Genomic DNA, 18,013 nt, shown 5'->3' with positions numbered 1-18,013 from the left:
AAGTGACATTAGCTACTGTCAGCTGGCTTCGTCTAATTAAAAATCCGACTATAGTCAACTAGACAATGACCTCCACGACATAAAAAATAAATTAAATCTATCTATTATTTTCTATTATTGATAAGTCTTTTGATATTGCATTACAAATTTTATTATTTAGGACATGATATTGATCTCAATGTCAAAGACTGGCACCTCCAATGTTTATGTAACATAGCTATCAAATGATTGTACCTTTGTAAACACATCATGTTAGTTTTTTTTAGGTGCCTCTTAATTAATAGTAGTAATAATTATTATGCTTTATTATTTTTTGTCTATTCCAAATTGATCCAAAATTTATACTCTATATCTATGACCATAAGATGATATTATGAAAAACTCATGAATCAATTGTAGACATTGAATATAATTTATTTTAAAAGCAAATGCACGAAAATTATTTTGCTATTTTTGTTTAATTTATTTAAACATTTGTTTTAGCAAATATATTTCAGGTCTCCTTGTTTAAGTAAACACTAACATAAATCATATTTTCTTAATAGCTAAATATCACTGAAGTTTTTACTTTACTATTACTTAGTATAATGAAGGTATAAATGATACAAAACTCAATATGCTACAATTTTCAATACTCTACGTAATTTTATCACGGGTAAATTTAAAATTAGAAAGGAAACCTTGTCAATAAATTTTCATGGAATAGACTTTCTATTACAAATGATTTTTATATCATATAGCTTTACTGATAATATTAAGAATAAAAAAGTCAATCAATATGTTTTATCGCGGAGTAATTTAGACTACATAAGTATTGATTGGGACTTACCCACACCTAACCTACACGTTTGTATTACAATTCGACCCGACTAAACTTCACATTAGCACTACACATTCACATACGTGATAACGTCATTTAAGAAGAAAATATACAAAAAGAAATGATCATTACTATAATCCCGTGATTCAAGGTTATATAACACACTCTTCTATACGGAGGTACGAAACTGTATTGCGTTACCTCACTAAACTATTTCAATGCAAATTGCTATATTCTCAAATGTCACTGCTTTTTGAAATTGAACATTCAATTTTACCTCACACTATATTTACCTTTGACACTGTTCGAACAAAACGAAGGTCTAGTAGTCCAGTCCAGGTTCAGTTAATTTTAATTTTTGATTGATATTTTTAAAGGTATTTCATGCTTTTAGCTCTCTGCTGATTCGTCGGGATTCGTTGGTAATTCTCGAAGGTCGCAGATTGTCAATGTCAAGTCCTGTCTAAACTCATGAATGAAGTTATTGATATGTCATTGTCAAACACAAAGGAATTTTCTTTTTCCACGAAAGCACAAGTTTAAAAAAATATACTTTTCTCTTTTTATTTGTTCTACGAATTCGACCAGATAAGACGAGATGTGACGTGACGTACTATGTCGTGCAGTAAATGAAATATAATTAAACAAAATATTTAGAAAATAATACAAGAATAGAATTCATTCAAAGTAGCTAGAATCATGGCATTTATTCGCATTGCGTTTCTAAAGGTTCTTCTGTTTTGAAATGAACTTCCCCTCCCTTCTCTTTCCAAGTTCTATGACATAATCTTATTCATTCGAGGTATGAGGAGAGTACTAGGATTGGGCCACGGTTTAGCTATGCTCGTATTTTTGCTGACGTCCATAAGCAACGGTGATTACTTACTATCAGAAGGGCTTTATACTTGTTTGGCTACAACGTAAATAAAAAATTCAAAATAAACTCAATTCAACCAATTCGAAAACAGATAGTTTACTACTTCAGGCACAAGTTTCAATCGTCTTCCTTCAACCGTGCTCTGAGAAAATAATAGCCAGTAAATCACACATTACCTGTGCTATAATATAATTTGCATCGTCATGCATGCCATCAAAGGACTTTCATTGATTTATGAAAAATGTAAGCGCCAACATAAACCTTGTGGAATGTCTGCATAAATGGGAGCAATCGTCAAAGACTACTTTGATGCGCTGTTCATCCAAAATTTCACGTTCCACTATCAAGGATATTCTAGAAGAGACCTGGGAAAAATCTAGTTGACCTCACTCTTCACAGTTAGTCTTTTTGGCAGTTGACTTTAATTGAAAGATGAAACGCCATCACATCTCAAAAACACTTTTTTCTTTCTTTTCTTTCTGCTTCTTTTGCTTCTCCAATATGTATATAAATAAAACGGAAAATAAAATTTATAAACTTACCAATCCCCCGACCTTTTTGGCGGGAACGCGAATAGTGAAGTTGTGTGATTTGTTTTATTTTGTCTATTTAATGCTTCTTCAGGTTTAAATGTGTAGGTAATAACAGTGCTTTATTAACTGTTTAATATCTGTGAAAGTGCACAAATGTGGGAAAATGAAATAAACCCGCTGGACGTAACTTCTCGGGATCCTCCAAAAAGTCCACTGAAAAAATATCAGTAAATGACCACTATTTTACTGAGATTATATTTCATCCCATATCATCTCATCTCATTTCATTTCATGGCATGTTTCATATTAATCAACTTCAATTTATTTCATAATATCATATTTCATAAAAAAATATAAAAAAATAAAGATTAAGCTGTATGGTACGATATCTTTGCCTTTCCATTTGGAAAATAAAACGACTACTACTACCAATACCCAACACCTGTCAACCTTGTTGTTTTTTCTAAATACCCTACCCACCTTAAAAATTATTTTTGATCTCCTCCCTAAATGTTCGATGGTTTAAAAATAGAACCGAGATGTTAACTTTAAGCACAAGTGTTGTTAAGATATCAGGACAATTGACAACATTAAGGAAAATTACAGTATTAGGAAGTAATAAAATTATTCCTAAAGCTTTTAATAATTCCACTAAGCGCAACTTTAACTATCAAAATAATGTTGACTACGAAACGAGGAAGAATCCCTTTTGGCTCTATTCGCTGTTAACGGGAGCAACCGCTTATGTTACTTACAAATTCTGGTAAATATTTTCCTTATAACACTACTACTACTGTTTAATAAAAAAAATACAAAATGAGGAATATATTTTAGGATAAATTACAACGTAATTCCGTCAATAGTTGCTGCTGAAGAAATATCACAACCATCCAATTCTGATAGTGATGTTGAAACAAAGAAAAAAAGATACAGAAAGGAGAAAATTGGCTTTAGAGATCGTAAGGTAAAAATATTAAACTATTACCAAAGATAAAATAGTACCTTTAATCATGCTAAAATTGTGTTCCTGTAAGGCCATACTATGTTAATCAGTGATTCTGTGATTCTTGTTTGAATTTTGAAATGATAAAATGAATTATAATTTGTGTCTTGGTTTTTGTTGCTTTTATTTATTTTATTTTTTTTCTTTATTTTAACATTTCTCAGATCATAGAGTATGAAAATCGAATGAGGTCTTATTCAACTCCTGATAAAATATTTAGATACTTTGCTACTGTAAAATTGACTCATGGGGATCATACAGAAATTCTCATGACACCTGATGATTTTTTACGAGCTATTACTCCTGGCATGAAGCAACCAGATGGTATTATATATTTTTTTTAGATTTTTATTTTTTATTTTATTGATTTGCTAAAAATAAAAAAGTGATGACATTAATTAAAAAAACTTCTCTGTGGACGCTGCTGGATAGATCATCGAATATGAGAATCGAATGCGTCAGTATTCAACACCAGACAAGGTATTTCGTTATTTTGCTACCCTACAAGCACAACACCATGATCAGCATGAAGTTTTCATGACCCCAGATGATTTCCTACGTTCCATGACTCCTGGTGTTAAACAACCTGATGGTAAACTAACTAAAAGTTTAAAGCTTTTAAAAAGATCCTATAAATGGCTTTTGTTTTTAAATGAAAGTGATAGGAGTAAGAATGAAGAAAGAGCTTTTGAAATTAATATCTTACTATTTTCATTTTTAAGAATAGTAAAATCGCTTGCTTGGAATTGCATATTAATTTGAACACATATTCTTTATAAAATAAAAATTGAATTTGAAATATTGGCATAACTCCTGTAAGTATTCTGAGCACCCACAGATAGGTACCATCATCCTGCCTATTTCTGTCACATAGAATTTATACAGTGTGGTAACCTGGTACAATTAATGCAATTGAAAATATGACCTTGTGTCTCAACATTGTAATATTCACACTGTGGTCTCTGTAGGCTTAACAACTTAACAAAAAGAAGGCTGTCAGCCTAACTCCACATCTATGATAGTAAAAAGTACATTAATCTGAAATTTTTATTAAACAGGTTTGGGCTTAGATCAGTACCGTAGATATGACCCAAAGGTGAGCAATTTTATATTCACTTTCAGCTTTCTTTGAACTAACATATTTTAACATTTGCAACTAAACAAGTTACAGGAAATAAGCTTAGAGAGAGGATCTTAATAATACAAGTATGCAATCATAGCATCCTCAAATTAATACCACATCTACCTTATCATGCATTTGTATAAGTTATTTATATAGCGAATAATTACTCTAAAAAGAAGAATTCAAAACCAGAAATTGCTATATCAAGTCCTTATATGATATGTCGCAAGCTCACGCAACTGGGTACCAGAATTCTGTCTGCGTTTAACAATCATATGTTTCATATTAAATGCTAGGAAGCTGTTGTAACTTGTTGAAACAGTAAACAGTTGAAACTTCGAGCTTATATGAAGGTGGGCAGTGACATTCACAAAATTGAGTTCTTTAAATTTGGTAACCACTTCAGCTCAGACAGGCATAGAATCTTTACTATAATGAAAAATGAAAATTTCATACATAAAATATACTTAACTCTTTTAGGTAAAAATAATATGTAATGTCATTGTGTAGTGTGTAGTTGGTTTCTGGTAATAAAAGTGGTAAGCGATCGTCACATTGGCCCTACTTCGATAAAGCGGCACGACACGAGAACCCTCTCATCGTGGCCGCCGGTAACTACATTCCGGATCCTGCGGAAAGAATGGAAAGCAGTCGATGTCGCTCAAAACACGTCATTTCGGATCCTCCCGATCCACTAACGGTGCTTATAGGTACTTCAAGCACCGGTCACCGTTCTCGTCGAACCCGTCGCTTGCGACGAAGGGCTCGACGAGTAAATTAACCCTCAGACACAGCCCACTGAGTTTCTCGCCGGATCTTCTCAGTGGGTCGCGTTTCCGATCCGGTGGTAGATTCTGCGAAGCACGGCTCTTGCTAGGGTTCGTGTTAGCAACGTCGTCAGGTTTGAACCCCGTGAGCTCACATACATACTAGTTAAGGTTACGCTGGAATAGCCTCTCAAGGCTACCAGCTTAGGTAGGAAAAAAAAAAAAGAAAAAAAAACATTGGCATGGGCCTTAGGACTGGCACTGGGTTCTATATCAGTTTTTTTTTTAAAGATGCTTTGTACTCGTGGTTGAGTTTACTTGTTGCGGTATCATATGTGTGTTACCAGCACCCACAAGACAGGAGAAAATTCCAGCACGGCCAATAAAATATGCATTACATTTAATGAATGTAAGGCACATAATACTATCCTTAATTGATGAATTGCATTTAAACATGACTTAATAATTTTGTTAATTTAACACTTGCACTGTGAGCACCATCTTTTTCGCCACTCACAACCCTTTCTTGTCTTTTCAGAATGTCGATGAGGTACTGTCTATCTCCTTTCCTTGTTTCTGTACTGCTCTTCAAACTGTAAATTTTCTATTAGTGCATCATATTATGTTGATGAGTTATCTACCAGTTGGCCATAGTTTTTCCATAAATACCTACTTTAGTTCACAATGCTATAGTTTTCAAAACCATCCACTTCAATAATATCTTTAGTCATAAGTGTATTATCTATGTCTTTAGTAGTTTCTTTTAATATAAACTGCTGTGCTAGCTCACAATATACTAAATGTAGTACAAAACGCTTTTCATAGGAATATCTTGTCAAATTTGCAATTAGTAAAAGCTTGACCACTTTTAAACAGTAGTATTATTAACACAAAATTATGTTATTCTGATTTCTTTAGGTGACACAAAACATTAGACCATTATCATCATATACTTAACTTAGTCAAATATCTTGCTGTAATTAGTTTCGAAATACCGCTTTGATTCATAAAAACCAGATATTATTTTTTTTATTTCAAAATTTATCTTGACAGAGCATCACTCAACGTTTGAATCTCGACTTGGATGAAGATTCAATTTTCTACAAACTTGGATCATCGGGCCTCATTACTTTCAGTGACTACATCTTTTTGCTTACCGTGCTATCAAGTAAGTATGAAACTTACTAAATATTCGTGTAATAAGTTAATATAAATAGCAAAATACCTATAATTAGGTTTAAACATCAATATTTATTTTCTAACGTAACTTTGATACACATTTGGATCATATCCAAACATTTCGAAATCTATACCGTAAATATTCAAGAGATCTTTAAGCAAATTTTCGTTTAGTTGACTAAAGTAATATTTCAATAAAGATGTCGTGTTCTTTCCGTCTCTTGATTTGTTCATCACGGTGCGAAGTCTCGTCCGCTTATCCCCTGTGGTTCGACCTAACAAATGTCCGAGACCTAGTTGTTGTATCACATACGCAGAGTCCCTTTTAAGAGTTTCCACTTTACCGATTACTGTAAAATTAACTGCGCACGGAGAGCAAAACTGATAATACGGCGCCCAGTGCTCATCAAAAGTAAATTTTTCATCTTTTTCCTTATGTTTATGTATCAAATAAGCTACGAATTCGTAAAACGTAGGTCCGAAACTTTTTATTGGTCCAAGGATTTTTGTTGCATCTTCCCTATGCCTGGCCACGATGGCCCTCGCTAGTTTTCTGTAATATGGCGGAGTTATGTTCTCTAATTTATCCCGATACGCTGACAGGAGACGAACGAACGGCTCGCGAACTATCATTAAAGAAATTACGCCGGGCGTGTTTATAGAGTCCTTCAATTCTTCGGCATTTGGACGTGGAAACTTTTTTCTTGCCAGCATCAGAGGCGTTTGCCTTGTTCTTCCCAAAAATTTCCTATCGTAACCGCCTGCAACGAACAAAAATAATGTAAATTCAGGTAGCAAAATTTTAACTATGAAAAATTCTATAAATATGTAATCAAAGTACTACCTAGAATGTTGAATTTGTATAACCAAGAGGAACTGGCAGCTTTAAAAACATTACACCACACGAGATTATGCAGGTGATCTACAAAGAATTCCTTGTTATTTATTGTATCTGAAGGCAGGTGTCGTTTACGACAAACATTCTGTATTCTAATAACGCGTTGCTCTAGTTCTTGGACCGTTCTGTTGTCTGGCTCCAACCATTGGTTCTGATTCGAATCCGTCTCAGGCTCGTCATCGCCTATAACTGGACCCTGAAACTGCATTTAAAAGTTCATTACATCTCTAAAATCTAATTCCACGAATCTAAAATGTTATTTAAAAGCAGTGCCACAAGCCGAAGATGATGTTGTTACCATCCATTTGGTGTAATTATCAGGTGGTATCGCCCAATCCTTCACCGGTGCAGTTGTGGTGTTGCTCTTGAAAATTGTCATTTTCATGACTATCATGTACAATGTGGCCCAAAATATGAAGGTAGCTGTTTTCGCGCCACAACGTAAACAATGATAGGCTTTCGTTTTTATCCTCGCCCGCAACCGTTTCACTGAGATCAACATTTTGGCGCGTCATAATCCGCGAAAAAGAAAAAATATCGCTTGTTTACTTTGAATTCTGGAGAGTTTTAGACTAGTTATTGTTCGTACATTTTATTTGGTATTTGGCTATTCCTACGCAAATACATGGGAGATGTCTACGCAGCTTCCAAAGGGGGTGGGGGCGAGTTCGCTACCGAGCATGAGCGGATCTAATGATTTTCGACCCTCCTCGCTTGAGATTCGTCTCACCACTACTGGTGAGATACTCAATTATTATCGTTGATCTAAAAATAGATAGCTTGTAGGCGAAGCGAATGAAACTAGACAAACCAAACAAACACACAAAATCAGACATAAAATTATTATAATATCTATATGTATTATTTTAATAATTTGAAAGAATGTTTTTGTTTAGAATACATAAACTGCACGTTGAATGTTCACGTGACATTGTAATATTGTGATAATGTTTTTAAGGTTTCAAATGGAAACTGAAAAGGACAATTGAAGACATGAGTGGATAAGGGGATATTATACAATTTGTTAATTTTGAGAAAACGGGCAACAAACTTTTGTTACTTGTACTTTTTATTTGTACAACTCCTTCATCACGTGCAGTTTCTAAATATAGCCTTTAAATCCGGAGTTTTAAGCTCTAATATGGTTTAAAGACACATAACACCTTCATTCAATGTAAAAACTCAAAAATCTTAAAAATCGTACTTAACGCTTTCATCCACTCATGTCCTCAATTCATAAAATTAATAACCATTGAAATGTACTAAAATTCAGTTCTCGCAAGTCGTGAACGTAGTTCAAACTACATTTACGGTTTGATCTGGAAAGTTCTTTAACGTTCTAGTTCTATAAGTTATAAATCTCGAGAGCTGTAAAGTTTTCAAAACGTCGAAAATAATATCAATAACAATCACGAGAATAAAACGAAATATCACACTGTAAATGTAATTTTAATTAAATATGTTTGGATGACGATGTCGAACTCGATGATGCAATAATGAGCGCTTCTGACTGTTGCACCGAGAGTCGTTGGTTCGATTCCCACAAATTTATTTGCTCTCTATCTGGGTATTTATTCTCTATCTATGTATATATTTAAACATATTTAAGTATATTTGGGAATCATAAATAGGTGCCGGATGACAGTATGTGATTTGTTCCCAGTTATTATTAATATTATTATATATGTACATCTTAAATGTATTTAGACAGCAAATAAAATTGCAATACTCAGTATCAAAACTGCTACCGGTGGTAGGACCTCTTGTGAGTCCCCATGGGTAAGTACCACCGCCCTGCCTATTTCTGCCGTGAAGCACTAATGCGTTTCGGTTTGAAGGGTGGGGCAGCCGTTGTAACTATACTTGAGACCTTAGAACTTATATCTCAAGATGGGTGGCGCATTTACGTTGTAGATGTCTATGGGCTCCAGTAACCACTTAGCACCAGGTGGGCTGTGAGCTCGTCCACCCATATAAGCAACAAAAAAAAAAACAACTCCCACATTCGTTTAGGCCCAACGCCAATAAAAATATAATTTTCAAGCATCACGTCGCCATTTCGAGATCGCCTTTCGAATGTTCGACCTGAACGGGGACGGAGATGTGGACTGCGAGGAGTTCGAGAAGGTGGCTGCACTGATCCGACAGCAGAGTAGCATCGGTTCCAGGCACAGAGACCACGCTAATACCGGAAACACTTTTAAGGTGGGTTTTTCTGCTATGCACAGTCTGTACCCTTGCTTATGTGTATTACTACAATTTATTATGTTTAAGGTAACCTTTTTTTTTAATTTAATGACCCGGTAACAAGACCTTTAAGCCAAGTCTTATATTTTCTTCTTGAATTCTGTTGTAATATGAAAAATGGAAAGAAATGTAATGAAATATAATCTCAGTAAAATGTTGGTTTTTACTGAAAACTTCACCAAGTCTTATGTTTTCTTCTTAAATTCCGTTGTAGTATGAAAAATGGAAAGAAGCGAAATGAGATAAACTATAATCTCAGTTAAATGTTGGTTTTTACTGAAACCTTTTCGGTTACTTTTTGAGAGAACCTGAAAAGCTGCATTCGGCGGCTTTATTTCTTTTTCCCAGTGTTTCCTAAGTTGACATGCCGAACTCATTTGCAAAAGGCCGCACACTCAAAACTCACTTTAGACGTATCACCACACTATTCTCAATTTATGCCATTGACAATTTAAACTACGATTATATTTGCTCTAAAATATTCCTCCACTTCAGCGTGGCCTAATTAAATATTAAAAACATATGTATCACAAGTTGACAGTATAAAAATGATTTCATTCCAGGGCATAAACTCGGCTCTGACAACTTATTTCTTCGGTTCTAAACTCGACGAAAAATTGACTATAGAAAAATTCCTGGACTTCCAGCATCAACTGCAAAAAGAGATATTGTCTCTTGAATTCCAGAGGAAACAACCCGGTACGCGCACTATGTCTATATGATATGTGTATATTATTTGTTTGTTTGAAATGCTTTTTGAAACTCGTTGGAAGGACGAAGGGTTTGAAGTCGTCGTGACCTGAAGGATAAGACGTCCCGCACATTCGTGTTGAGCGATGCACCGGTGTTCGAATCCCGCAGGCGGGTACCAATTTTTCTAATGAAATACGTACTTGACAAATGTTCACGATTGACTTCCACGGTGAAGGAATAACATCGTGTAATAAAAATCAAACCCGCAAAATTATAATTTGCGTAATTACTGGTGGTAGAACCTCTTGTGAGTCCGCACGGGTAGGTACCACCGCCCTGCCTATTTCTGCCGTGAAGCGGTAATGCGTTTCGGTTTGAAGGTTGGGGCAGCCGTTGTGACAATACTGAGCCCTTAGAACTATATCTCAAGGTATGTGGCACATTTACGTTTGTAGATGTCTATGGGTTCCAGTAACCACTTAACACCAGGTGGGCTGTGACCTCGTCCACACAACTAAGCAATAAAAAAAAATCAGATGTTTTAATACTTTAGTTTTCGTGATGACAGTCGACTAAGGTGTCGTTCTTCGACATTAGAATATTGTGCTAACTACCATCCATTTTTTGTTTTTATTTTATTATACTATTTTATTATTCTATACTTCTATACTAATATTATAAAGAGGAAAGATTTGTTTGTTTGTTCGTTTGTATTGAATAGGCTCCGGAACTACTGAACCGATTTGAAAAATTCTTTCACTCTTTGGAAGCTACATTTGTCCTTGAGTGATATAGGCTATAATATTTTTTGAAAAAAAAAACAGAGATCCTTGAACTTTAACCCAAGTTGTAAAAAAATACCTAAAATATTCATTACATCGCGTGCGCTGCGAAAACTATTGATGATAGAATAAAATAATCTACTACGACTTTGTAGAACACAGTTATGCCGCAATAAGTATTCTTTTATGTTAAAAAATAAAACAACGTTAAATATCGTTGAAATTTTTGTTAAAGATCCGAGCGGAGCCGGAGCGGGCCGCTAGTTATAAAATGTTTTAAAAACACCAAAAATATATATTATTATTCAATTTTAAAATGGCATCAAGTTAGTTCCAATGATTTCAGATGAAGTTGGTCACATCACCGAAGCGGATTTCGCAGAGCTGCTACTGGCGTATGCCGGGTACCCTGCCAAGAAGAAGGCTAGAATGTTGAAACGCGTTAAAAAAACGTAAGTGAAAATACAATTCAAGACTTTGCCAATCTAGAATTATTATGATAATAAATGATAAGAATTATTTTCGCCTAATTCATTCAACTTTGTAAACATGTTGTCTCCTACTTGAACGAAGGTTTTTTTGTTATTGCTTAGATGTGTTGACGAGTTGACGGGCTCTATGGTGTTTACTGGTTATCGGAGCCTACAAACATCTACAACGTAAATGCCGCCACCCACCTTGAGATATGAGTTCTGTACTCAGTACAGTACAACGGCTGCCCCCCACCCTTCAAACCGAAACACATTACTGCTTCACGGCAGAAATAGGTAGGGTGTTGATACCTACCCGTGCGAACTCACGAGAGGTCCTACCACCAGTAATTACAGTAGATTGGGGGGAATAGAGACTAGAGTTAGAATAGGAACAAATCTGGTATGTCACAATACTTTTGTTGAGTTGTTAGATTTAACTTTGTTGAACTGAAAATGACTTTTATTTAGTGTTCAAGAATATTAAATTGTTTAATTTTGGTCATCAAAGGTTTGTAACTAATTAAAGATATTAAAAAGTTAATTACCTAAAGTTAGGTACCTACCTAACAACTAAATCGTGCCAGCCCTATCGAAATACTCTATTATCCCCATACGTCACCTGATTCACCCCAAAGCCAAGGTGAATCGGGTCAAGCTAGTTTTCTCAGTTTTTGGGTATATTTCATAATGAACTATTTATCGTATATAAAAATTTAAGCCTACAAAACCATTTTAATCTCAATTTTATTAGTATTACCCATAAGAAAAACCATTGAAAATTTGTCTTGGATTTGGAAAGGGTTCCGAGACCCCCCCCCCCAATCTACGGTACGTAAATAATGACTGTTATTCTCTCACCGAAAAATTTATACCTGCCTGCGGAATTCTAACATCGACACAGTCGCATCACTTGATACAAAAGCACCGGGCGTCTTATCCTTTAGGCCAGCGGTCGGGGAACCGGGGTAAATTACCCCAAATGGAGTAAAATGAAATATTGGGGGGTAAAATGAAACTTGTGAGTAAAAAGTATATATTGAAGTGATTTTAAACTCGATGAAACAAAATAAAACGAAACGAAAAAATAACATTTTTTTTCTAAATTATCATGGGGGCTATAATATGAAAGATGCTAAAAAGAAGCGATTTAGTTATTTTTTGTTCTTCGCCATGGGGTAATATCAACTTACACAAAAATATTTTGAGGTAATAAACGGCGAGTTATCACATTGACTAATTCAGCTTCCGCGACCACGGCGTGGGCATCACGAAGGACGACTACCTGAAGTTCTTCCACTTTCTGAACAACATTAACGACGTCGACACGGCCCTGACGTTCTACCACATCGCGGGCGCGTCCATCGACCAGCCCACGCTGCGGCACGTGGCGCGGACGGTCGCGCACGTCGACCTCGACCCGCACGTCATTAATGTCGTCTTCACTATTTTCGATGAGAATAGTAAGTTTTTTTTTTTGTTTTGTGTTCTGGCAACCCCCGGGCTTTGGTGTTGCTCTATTTTTCGTAGGTATCGTTCGTTTATTTGTTTCTTCTATATATTTTTCGTACATTTGCTGATAGTCTTGAGAGGCTATATCAGCGTTACCCTAGCATGTAGGTCAGATCTCAGGGGTCAAACCAGAGGTGTTGCTAACACTGGTCCTAGCCAGAGCAGTGCTTCGCCGAACCTACTACCGGATCGGAAACGCGACCCACTGAGAAGATCCGGCGAGAAACTCAGTGGGCTGTGTCTGTGGGTTAATTTACTCGCCGAGTCCTTCGTTGCAAGCGACGAGTTCGGTGAGGACGGTGATCGGTGCTTGAGGTACCTAAAAGCACCGTTAATGGATCGGGAGGATCCTTTAATCACAAAGATAAATGTCGCGTGTTAAGCGAAATGTCACTTTTACTAAATAGCCTTTCACGCCTCGATATAATTTTTTTATTGCTTAGATGAGTGGACGAGCTCACAGCCCACCTGGTGTTAAGTGATTACTGTAGCCCATAGACATCTAAAACGTAAATGCACCACCCACCTTGAGATATAAGTTCTGAGGTCTCAGTACAGTACAACGGCTGCCCCACCCTTCAAACCGAAACGCATTACTGCTTCACGGCAGAAATAGGCAGGTTGGTGGTACCCACTCGCGCGGACTCACAAGAGGTTTTACCACCAGTAATTATGCAAATTATAATTTTGCGGGTTTGATTTTTATTACACGATGTTATTCCTTCACCGTGGAAGTCAGTCGTGAACATTTGCTGAGTACGTATTTCATTATAAAAATTGGTACCCGCCTGGGATTCGAACACCGGTGCATCGCTCAACACGAATGCACCGGACGTCTTATCGCTTAGGCCACGACGACTTCCATACCGACTTTAATACCAAACTAATGAATTTTACCATCCCAGTGGACGGACAACTGAGCAACCGAGAATTTGTGGCAGTGATGAAGAACAGGCTGCTCCGAGGTCTGGAGAAACCGAAGGACACAGGTTTCGTAAAACTAATGTACTCGCTTATAAAATGCGCCAGAGATACGAAACCGGCAATCTTAGATTTTTAAACCGACGAAACGAAATTACGTAAAGAAATAAAAACCGTTAATTTTACATTATAAATGAAGGATGAAAGGGGACTTTGATACAATTTGTTAAATTTGAGAAAACGGGCAACAAACTTTTGTTACTTGTATTTTTTCTTCGTACATAACTCTTTCATCACATACAATTTCTAAAAATAGCCTTTAAACTCGTAGTCTTAAGGTCTAATATGGTTTATAGGCACATAACACCTTCAAACAATGTAAAAACTCAAAAATCTAAAATATTGCACTTAACCCCTTCATCACTCATGTCTTCAAATGTTTGTAATCTTCTTAAATTAATCCAAAGATGATCGATCCAAAAATGTTTTTTTTATATAAAAAATTTTTTCTTCCAATTTTGCTTCGAGTTTGCTGACTATACACAATACTGTCGCAAGTGACGTAAATGAAAATGCTGGTTTCAAAAAGTTTTATTAAGCAAGTAACGGTAGGTAAGTAAAGAGCTATTGACAGTGACAGTAAGATAAATGCAGAATTCCTTAAAGACAGTAGAGAGCATCCAGCCATGCTTCTCACACTCACGCGTATTTGCAGTTACATCATGTTATATTACGTACAATTTTTTTTTGTTTTTATCCGAAAATCCGTTAAATACAAAAGACTGCATTTCTGAATGCAATATCATGTATAATAACTCTTAATGTTGTATACATTTACTAATACTGAATTGTTCTTATGTTGACTTTAAAGAAATAATGTCGACTTCCGTATTCGCGTTTATGTATTTTTTTACAACTTTTAAACTACTGAACTTATATAATACGACCTCTCCCAACAACACTTTTCGAAGATGTTTCAATATTTAAAAGTGTTTAAAGGTATCTAGAAACAGTAAAATTGTCTAAGAAGTCCAACGTGAAACCGGGCTAAGTCGCTAGTTTATATAAAATGGCTTCATTGGATTTGTCAAATTCGACCGTCAAAGGGAACATGGCACATACTGCCAAGTTTTTTTTTTATAAAAGAGCATAGTAATTATTATTAGTTACACAAAAAAAAAACAATTAGGTTAAAGTAAAATGATATTCATAATAAAATACGGAATAAAATTGAATAACAATAAAGCGGCGGAAATTCACCAAGAACTCGATGTACTTTAGAAGATCCTGAAAATCTACGTTTTTTTTTTCATTTTCCGACGCTGCACTATCACAGATATTAAATGGTTAATAACATACGGGGTTAAACCTCGAAAACTTCGAAATGAACGTTATTAACATAATTTCTCGTCAGAAAATATGTCGTTGTCATAGTCATTGACCCGTAATACAGTAATGTCAATGCATTGCCATATGCTTCATGAACATTAGTACGTTGGCTCCGTCTTACTTTTCATGCATGATTCTGCTCTTGGACCATGAGTGCGATGACGGCAAACTCGAAGCAAAGCAGCAATGCAATTCGAACAACACCGCTTTCACATCAGAGGCTTTGTAATTTTCAATACAATGCGTGTAATATTTAACACAAATTTTCATAGGCTTTAATAATAAGTTTAATGTATTTATTAGCACAAAAATGCTCTAGGTCTAACTATTCACACTACGACTATTCTTATACTGAAATAATAATACTCTATCTCAGATTTGTTTTGTGATTTGGTAAATGTTTCCGCGGATACTAGGTAGTTAACGTTTCCATAAAAACTAAATAGTTTTTTTCCTCCTCCTTGCATCGTGTACCTCAATGCTGAGAGTCGTAACCTTTACGGAGCACTTTTGTTTGAACTATGTACCTACATTCATTACTGTTGTCTGCGCAGTGGATAGCGACCCTGCTATTAGAGTCCAATGTCTTCTTAATTTGATCGAAGCAGCGCATGGGACGACGCCCTCTTGGCATGTTTCCTTCCAATTTTTAAATTGCTCAAATGACTTTCACAAAATCGATACAGATTAGTTTCTCAGGCCCTCAGACATCTTGCTGGCAATACCTTACCGCCTAACTGAGATGCTCTCTAAGTAAAATGCAATGCAAATAAAAGACAGTTACTGTCGATCGCTGCCCGTGAGATAATTGAAATTGTAAAATAATAATCGTTAAGAAAATGACATTTTTAAGCTATAGATTAATTATCTTGAATATGTATCCAGATCCAAGCTAATGATGTCGTTAATTTTATTAAGGTTTATATTACTAAATATATCACGCAGTTTTACTCATATATGGTTTTAATTATTCTCGTGAACAGCCTTTGCCATAATATTGTCGATTCGCTGCTGACAAAGGTTAGTCCAAAAAACATACTTTTGTATTCATAATATTATCTTAAATATGCTTACTGCGCTGTGAAACTCTCATAAAATCATATATTTAATTTTTTTTTGGGATGTTGTATTTGTTCTTGCAAAAAAACTATGAAATATTTTTCCTAAAGTGAGTTAATGTAGATTTTTATAAACAATCATTTATATTTCGATTAGTATTTTTTTATACAAAAATAACCATAAAGCTTCATTTCAAAGGCAAATTTCTTTTTGTAATTAATTTATGTCATAATTGTTTTTATATAGTATTAATTTGTAAATGTTTAAGAATATCAATATGCATTAAGCATTTTGAATGTGATCTAACTATTCTGGTCTTTAATGTAAATTTCAAATTATTAAATATTTTTTAATCATGATTGGTTGCATTATTGTTTTCTCTACACAGGTACAAGGTATATTGAAAGGGTTCCTGATGACGAATACATGGTGAATGGAGATGACACGATGACATAGACATTTTTTTTTTTTCCTACCTAAGCTGATAGCCCTAGGGGCTATGTCAGCGTAACCCTAACTTTAGTAGGTGAGCTCACGGGGCTCAAACCTGGTGACGTTGCTAACACGAACCCTAGCTAGAGCCGTGCTTCGCAGAATCTACCACCGGATCGGAAACGCGACCCACTGAGAAGATCCGGCGAGAAACTCAGTGGGCTGTGTCTGAGAGTTAATTTACTCGTCGAGCCCTTCGTCGCAAGCGACGGGTTCGACGAAAACGGTGACCGGTGCTTGAAGTACCTAAAAGCACCGTTAGTGGATCGGGAGGATCCGAGATGACGTGTTTTGGGCGACGTCGACTGCTTTCCATTCTGTCCGCAGGATCGGGAATGTAGTTACCGGCGGCCGCGATGAGAGGGTTCTCGTGTCGTGCCGCTTTATCGCAGTGGAATATCACGTAATGAAGCAATGAAAAATCAATTGACGCGCGGGGTCAACGTTCTATACGATACATGGGGCACGTCTGCCTACCTTCTCGCTACATTGCGTATTCACAAAGTATTTATGTGCATTTACAAAAATTACATGCTTTTATCACAATTTTATTACTGGTGGAAGGACCCACCGGCAGAAATAGGCAGGGTGGTGGTGAAGCAGTAATGCGTTTCAGTTTGAAGTGTGGGGCAGCCGTTGTAACTATACTGAGATCTTAGAACTTATATCTCAAGGTAACCACTTTACACCAGGTGGGCAGCGAGCTCGTCCACCCATCTAAGCAAAAAAAATCTATAATCGCATCTAAAGTTTTCTTTATCTTCCATTTTTTCCCCGTAAAATATGAGCAGTAGTTCGTTTCCGAGTTCGTTGATCCGTTAATAGGTCGTATTCCATTTCGAGAAAGCGGAACAACACGGAAACCCTCTTGTCGTAGCCACCGTATTCTACATACCCGATCCTGCGGACCGAATGGTAAACAGTCAAAGTCGCCCTGAACACGTCACTTCGAATCCTCCCGATCCACTAACGGTACTTTTAGGTACCTCAAGCACCGGTCATAGTTCTCGTCGAACCCGTCGCTTGCGACGAAGGGCTCGGCGAGCAAATTAACTCACACACACAGCCCGCTGAGTTTCTCGCCGGATCTTCTCTGTGGGTTGCGTTTCTGAACCGGTGGTAGATTCTGCGAAACACGGCTCTTTCTATGGTTAGTGTTAGCAACGTCGTCAGGTTTGAGCCCCGTGAGCTCACCTACTCGTTCTGCGAATCTAATATAACCTCTCGGGGTTACTAGAAGGTAGGAAA

General features: G+C 36.2%; 3 protein-coding genes across 21 annotated transcripts in view; 1 reads left to right on the top strand and 2 right to left on the bottom strand.

Annotated features, from left to right (window-relative positions):
• The window catches only part of Nc73EF (oxoglutarate dehydrogenase Nc73EF), a 49,280-nt gene extending 47,993 nt beyond the window's left edge, over positions 1 to 1,287 (bottom strand). For 5 of the 12 annotated variants that reach the window (XM_089737147.1, XM_089737153.1, XM_089737144.1 and 2 more), the window contains exon 1: positions 830 to 1,136. The gene's annotated coding sequence lies outside the window, so the exon portion shown is untranslated. Of the gene's footprint in view, positions 1 to 829 lie in introns of all 12 variants that reach the window. The other 7 variants (XM_089737145.1, XM_089737152.1, XM_089737148.1 and 4 more) reach the window with 4 other exon arrangements.
• A 1,364-nt stretch (positions 1,288 to 2,651) lies between these two features.
• On the top strand, positions 2,652 to 16,632 carry MICU1 (Mitochondrial calcium uptake 1). 8 transcript variants are annotated; one of them, XM_089737138.1, is made up of 11 exons: positions 2,652 to 2,993; positions 3,065 to 3,194; positions 3,666 to 3,825; positions 4,292 to 4,329; positions 5,662 to 5,673; positions 6,177 to 6,291; positions 9,245 to 9,405; positions 10,011 to 10,146; positions 11,269 to 11,374; positions 12,638 to 12,855; positions 13,810 to 16,632. In XM_089737138.1, the coding sequence occupies exons 1-11, from the start codon at positions 2,770 to 2,772 to the stop codon at positions 13,962 to 13,964; spliced, it is 1,455 nt and encodes a 484-aa protein (XP_089593264.1). In that variant the 5' UTR covers positions 2,652 to 2,769; the 3' UTR covers positions 13,965 to 16,632. The 8 variants fall into 8 exon arrangements, with proteins under 8 accessions (XP_089593264.1, XP_089593263.1, XP_028040602.2 ...); XM_089737137.1 differs by lacking the exon at positions 3,666 to 3,825 and adding an exon at positions 3,398 to 3,557; XM_089737142.1 differs by having other exon boundaries at positions 2,826 to 2,993; positions 3,094 to 3,194.
• Positions 6,355 to 7,885, bottom strand: LOC114250787 (carbohydrate sulfotransferase 11). The gene is made up of 3 exons (XM_028184803.2): positions 7,499 to 7,885; positions 7,147 to 7,402; positions 6,355 to 7,063 (listed from the first exon to the last, which is right to left on the bottom strand). Exons 1-3 carry the CDS (start codon positions 7,700 to 7,702, stop codon positions 6,375 to 6,377), a joined length of 1,149 nt encoding a protein of 382 aa, XP_028040604.2. The 5' UTR covers positions 7,703 to 7,885; the 3' UTR covers positions 6,355 to 6,374.
• Positions 16,633 to 18,013: the final 1,381 nt, after the last annotated feature.

The sequence above is a fragment of the Bombyx mandarina genome, chromosome 22 (assembly GCF_030267445.1).
Source record: "Bombyx mandarina strain Sakado chromosome 22, ASM3026744v2".
Classification (NCBI taxonomy): domain Eukaryota; kingdom Metazoa; phylum Arthropoda; class Insecta; order Lepidoptera; family Bombycidae; genus Bombyx; species Bombyx mandarina.
The sequence above is the reverse complement of the archived record's forward strand: the minus strand, read 5'-3'. Positions and strand labels throughout refer to the sequence as shown.

Coding starts and splice junctions, on each gene's coding strand:
- LOC114250787 (XM_028184803.2), bottom strand. CDS start 7,702: ATGTTGATCTCAGTGAAACGGTTGCGGGCGAGGATAAAAACGAAAGCC. Junction 7,403..7,498: donor ATAATTACACCAAATGGATG/GTAACAACATCA, acceptor TTTTAAATGCAG/TTTCAGGGTCCAGTTATAGG. Junction 7,064..7,146: donor ATACAAATTCAACATTCTAG/GTAGTACTTTGA, acceptor TGTTCGTTGCAG/GCGGTTACGATAGGAAATTT.
- MICU1 (XM_089737138.1), top strand. CDS start 2,770: ATGTTAACTTTAAGCACAAGTGTTGTTAAGATATCAGGACAATTGACA. Junction 3,826..4,291: donor TGGTGTTAAACAACCTGATG/GTAAACTAACTA, acceptor TTTATTAAACAG/GTTTGGGCTTAGATCAGTAC. Junction 9,406..10,010: donor ATACCGGAAACACTTTTAAG/GTGGGTTTTTCT, acceptor ATTTCATTCCAG/GGCATAAACTCGGCTCTGAC.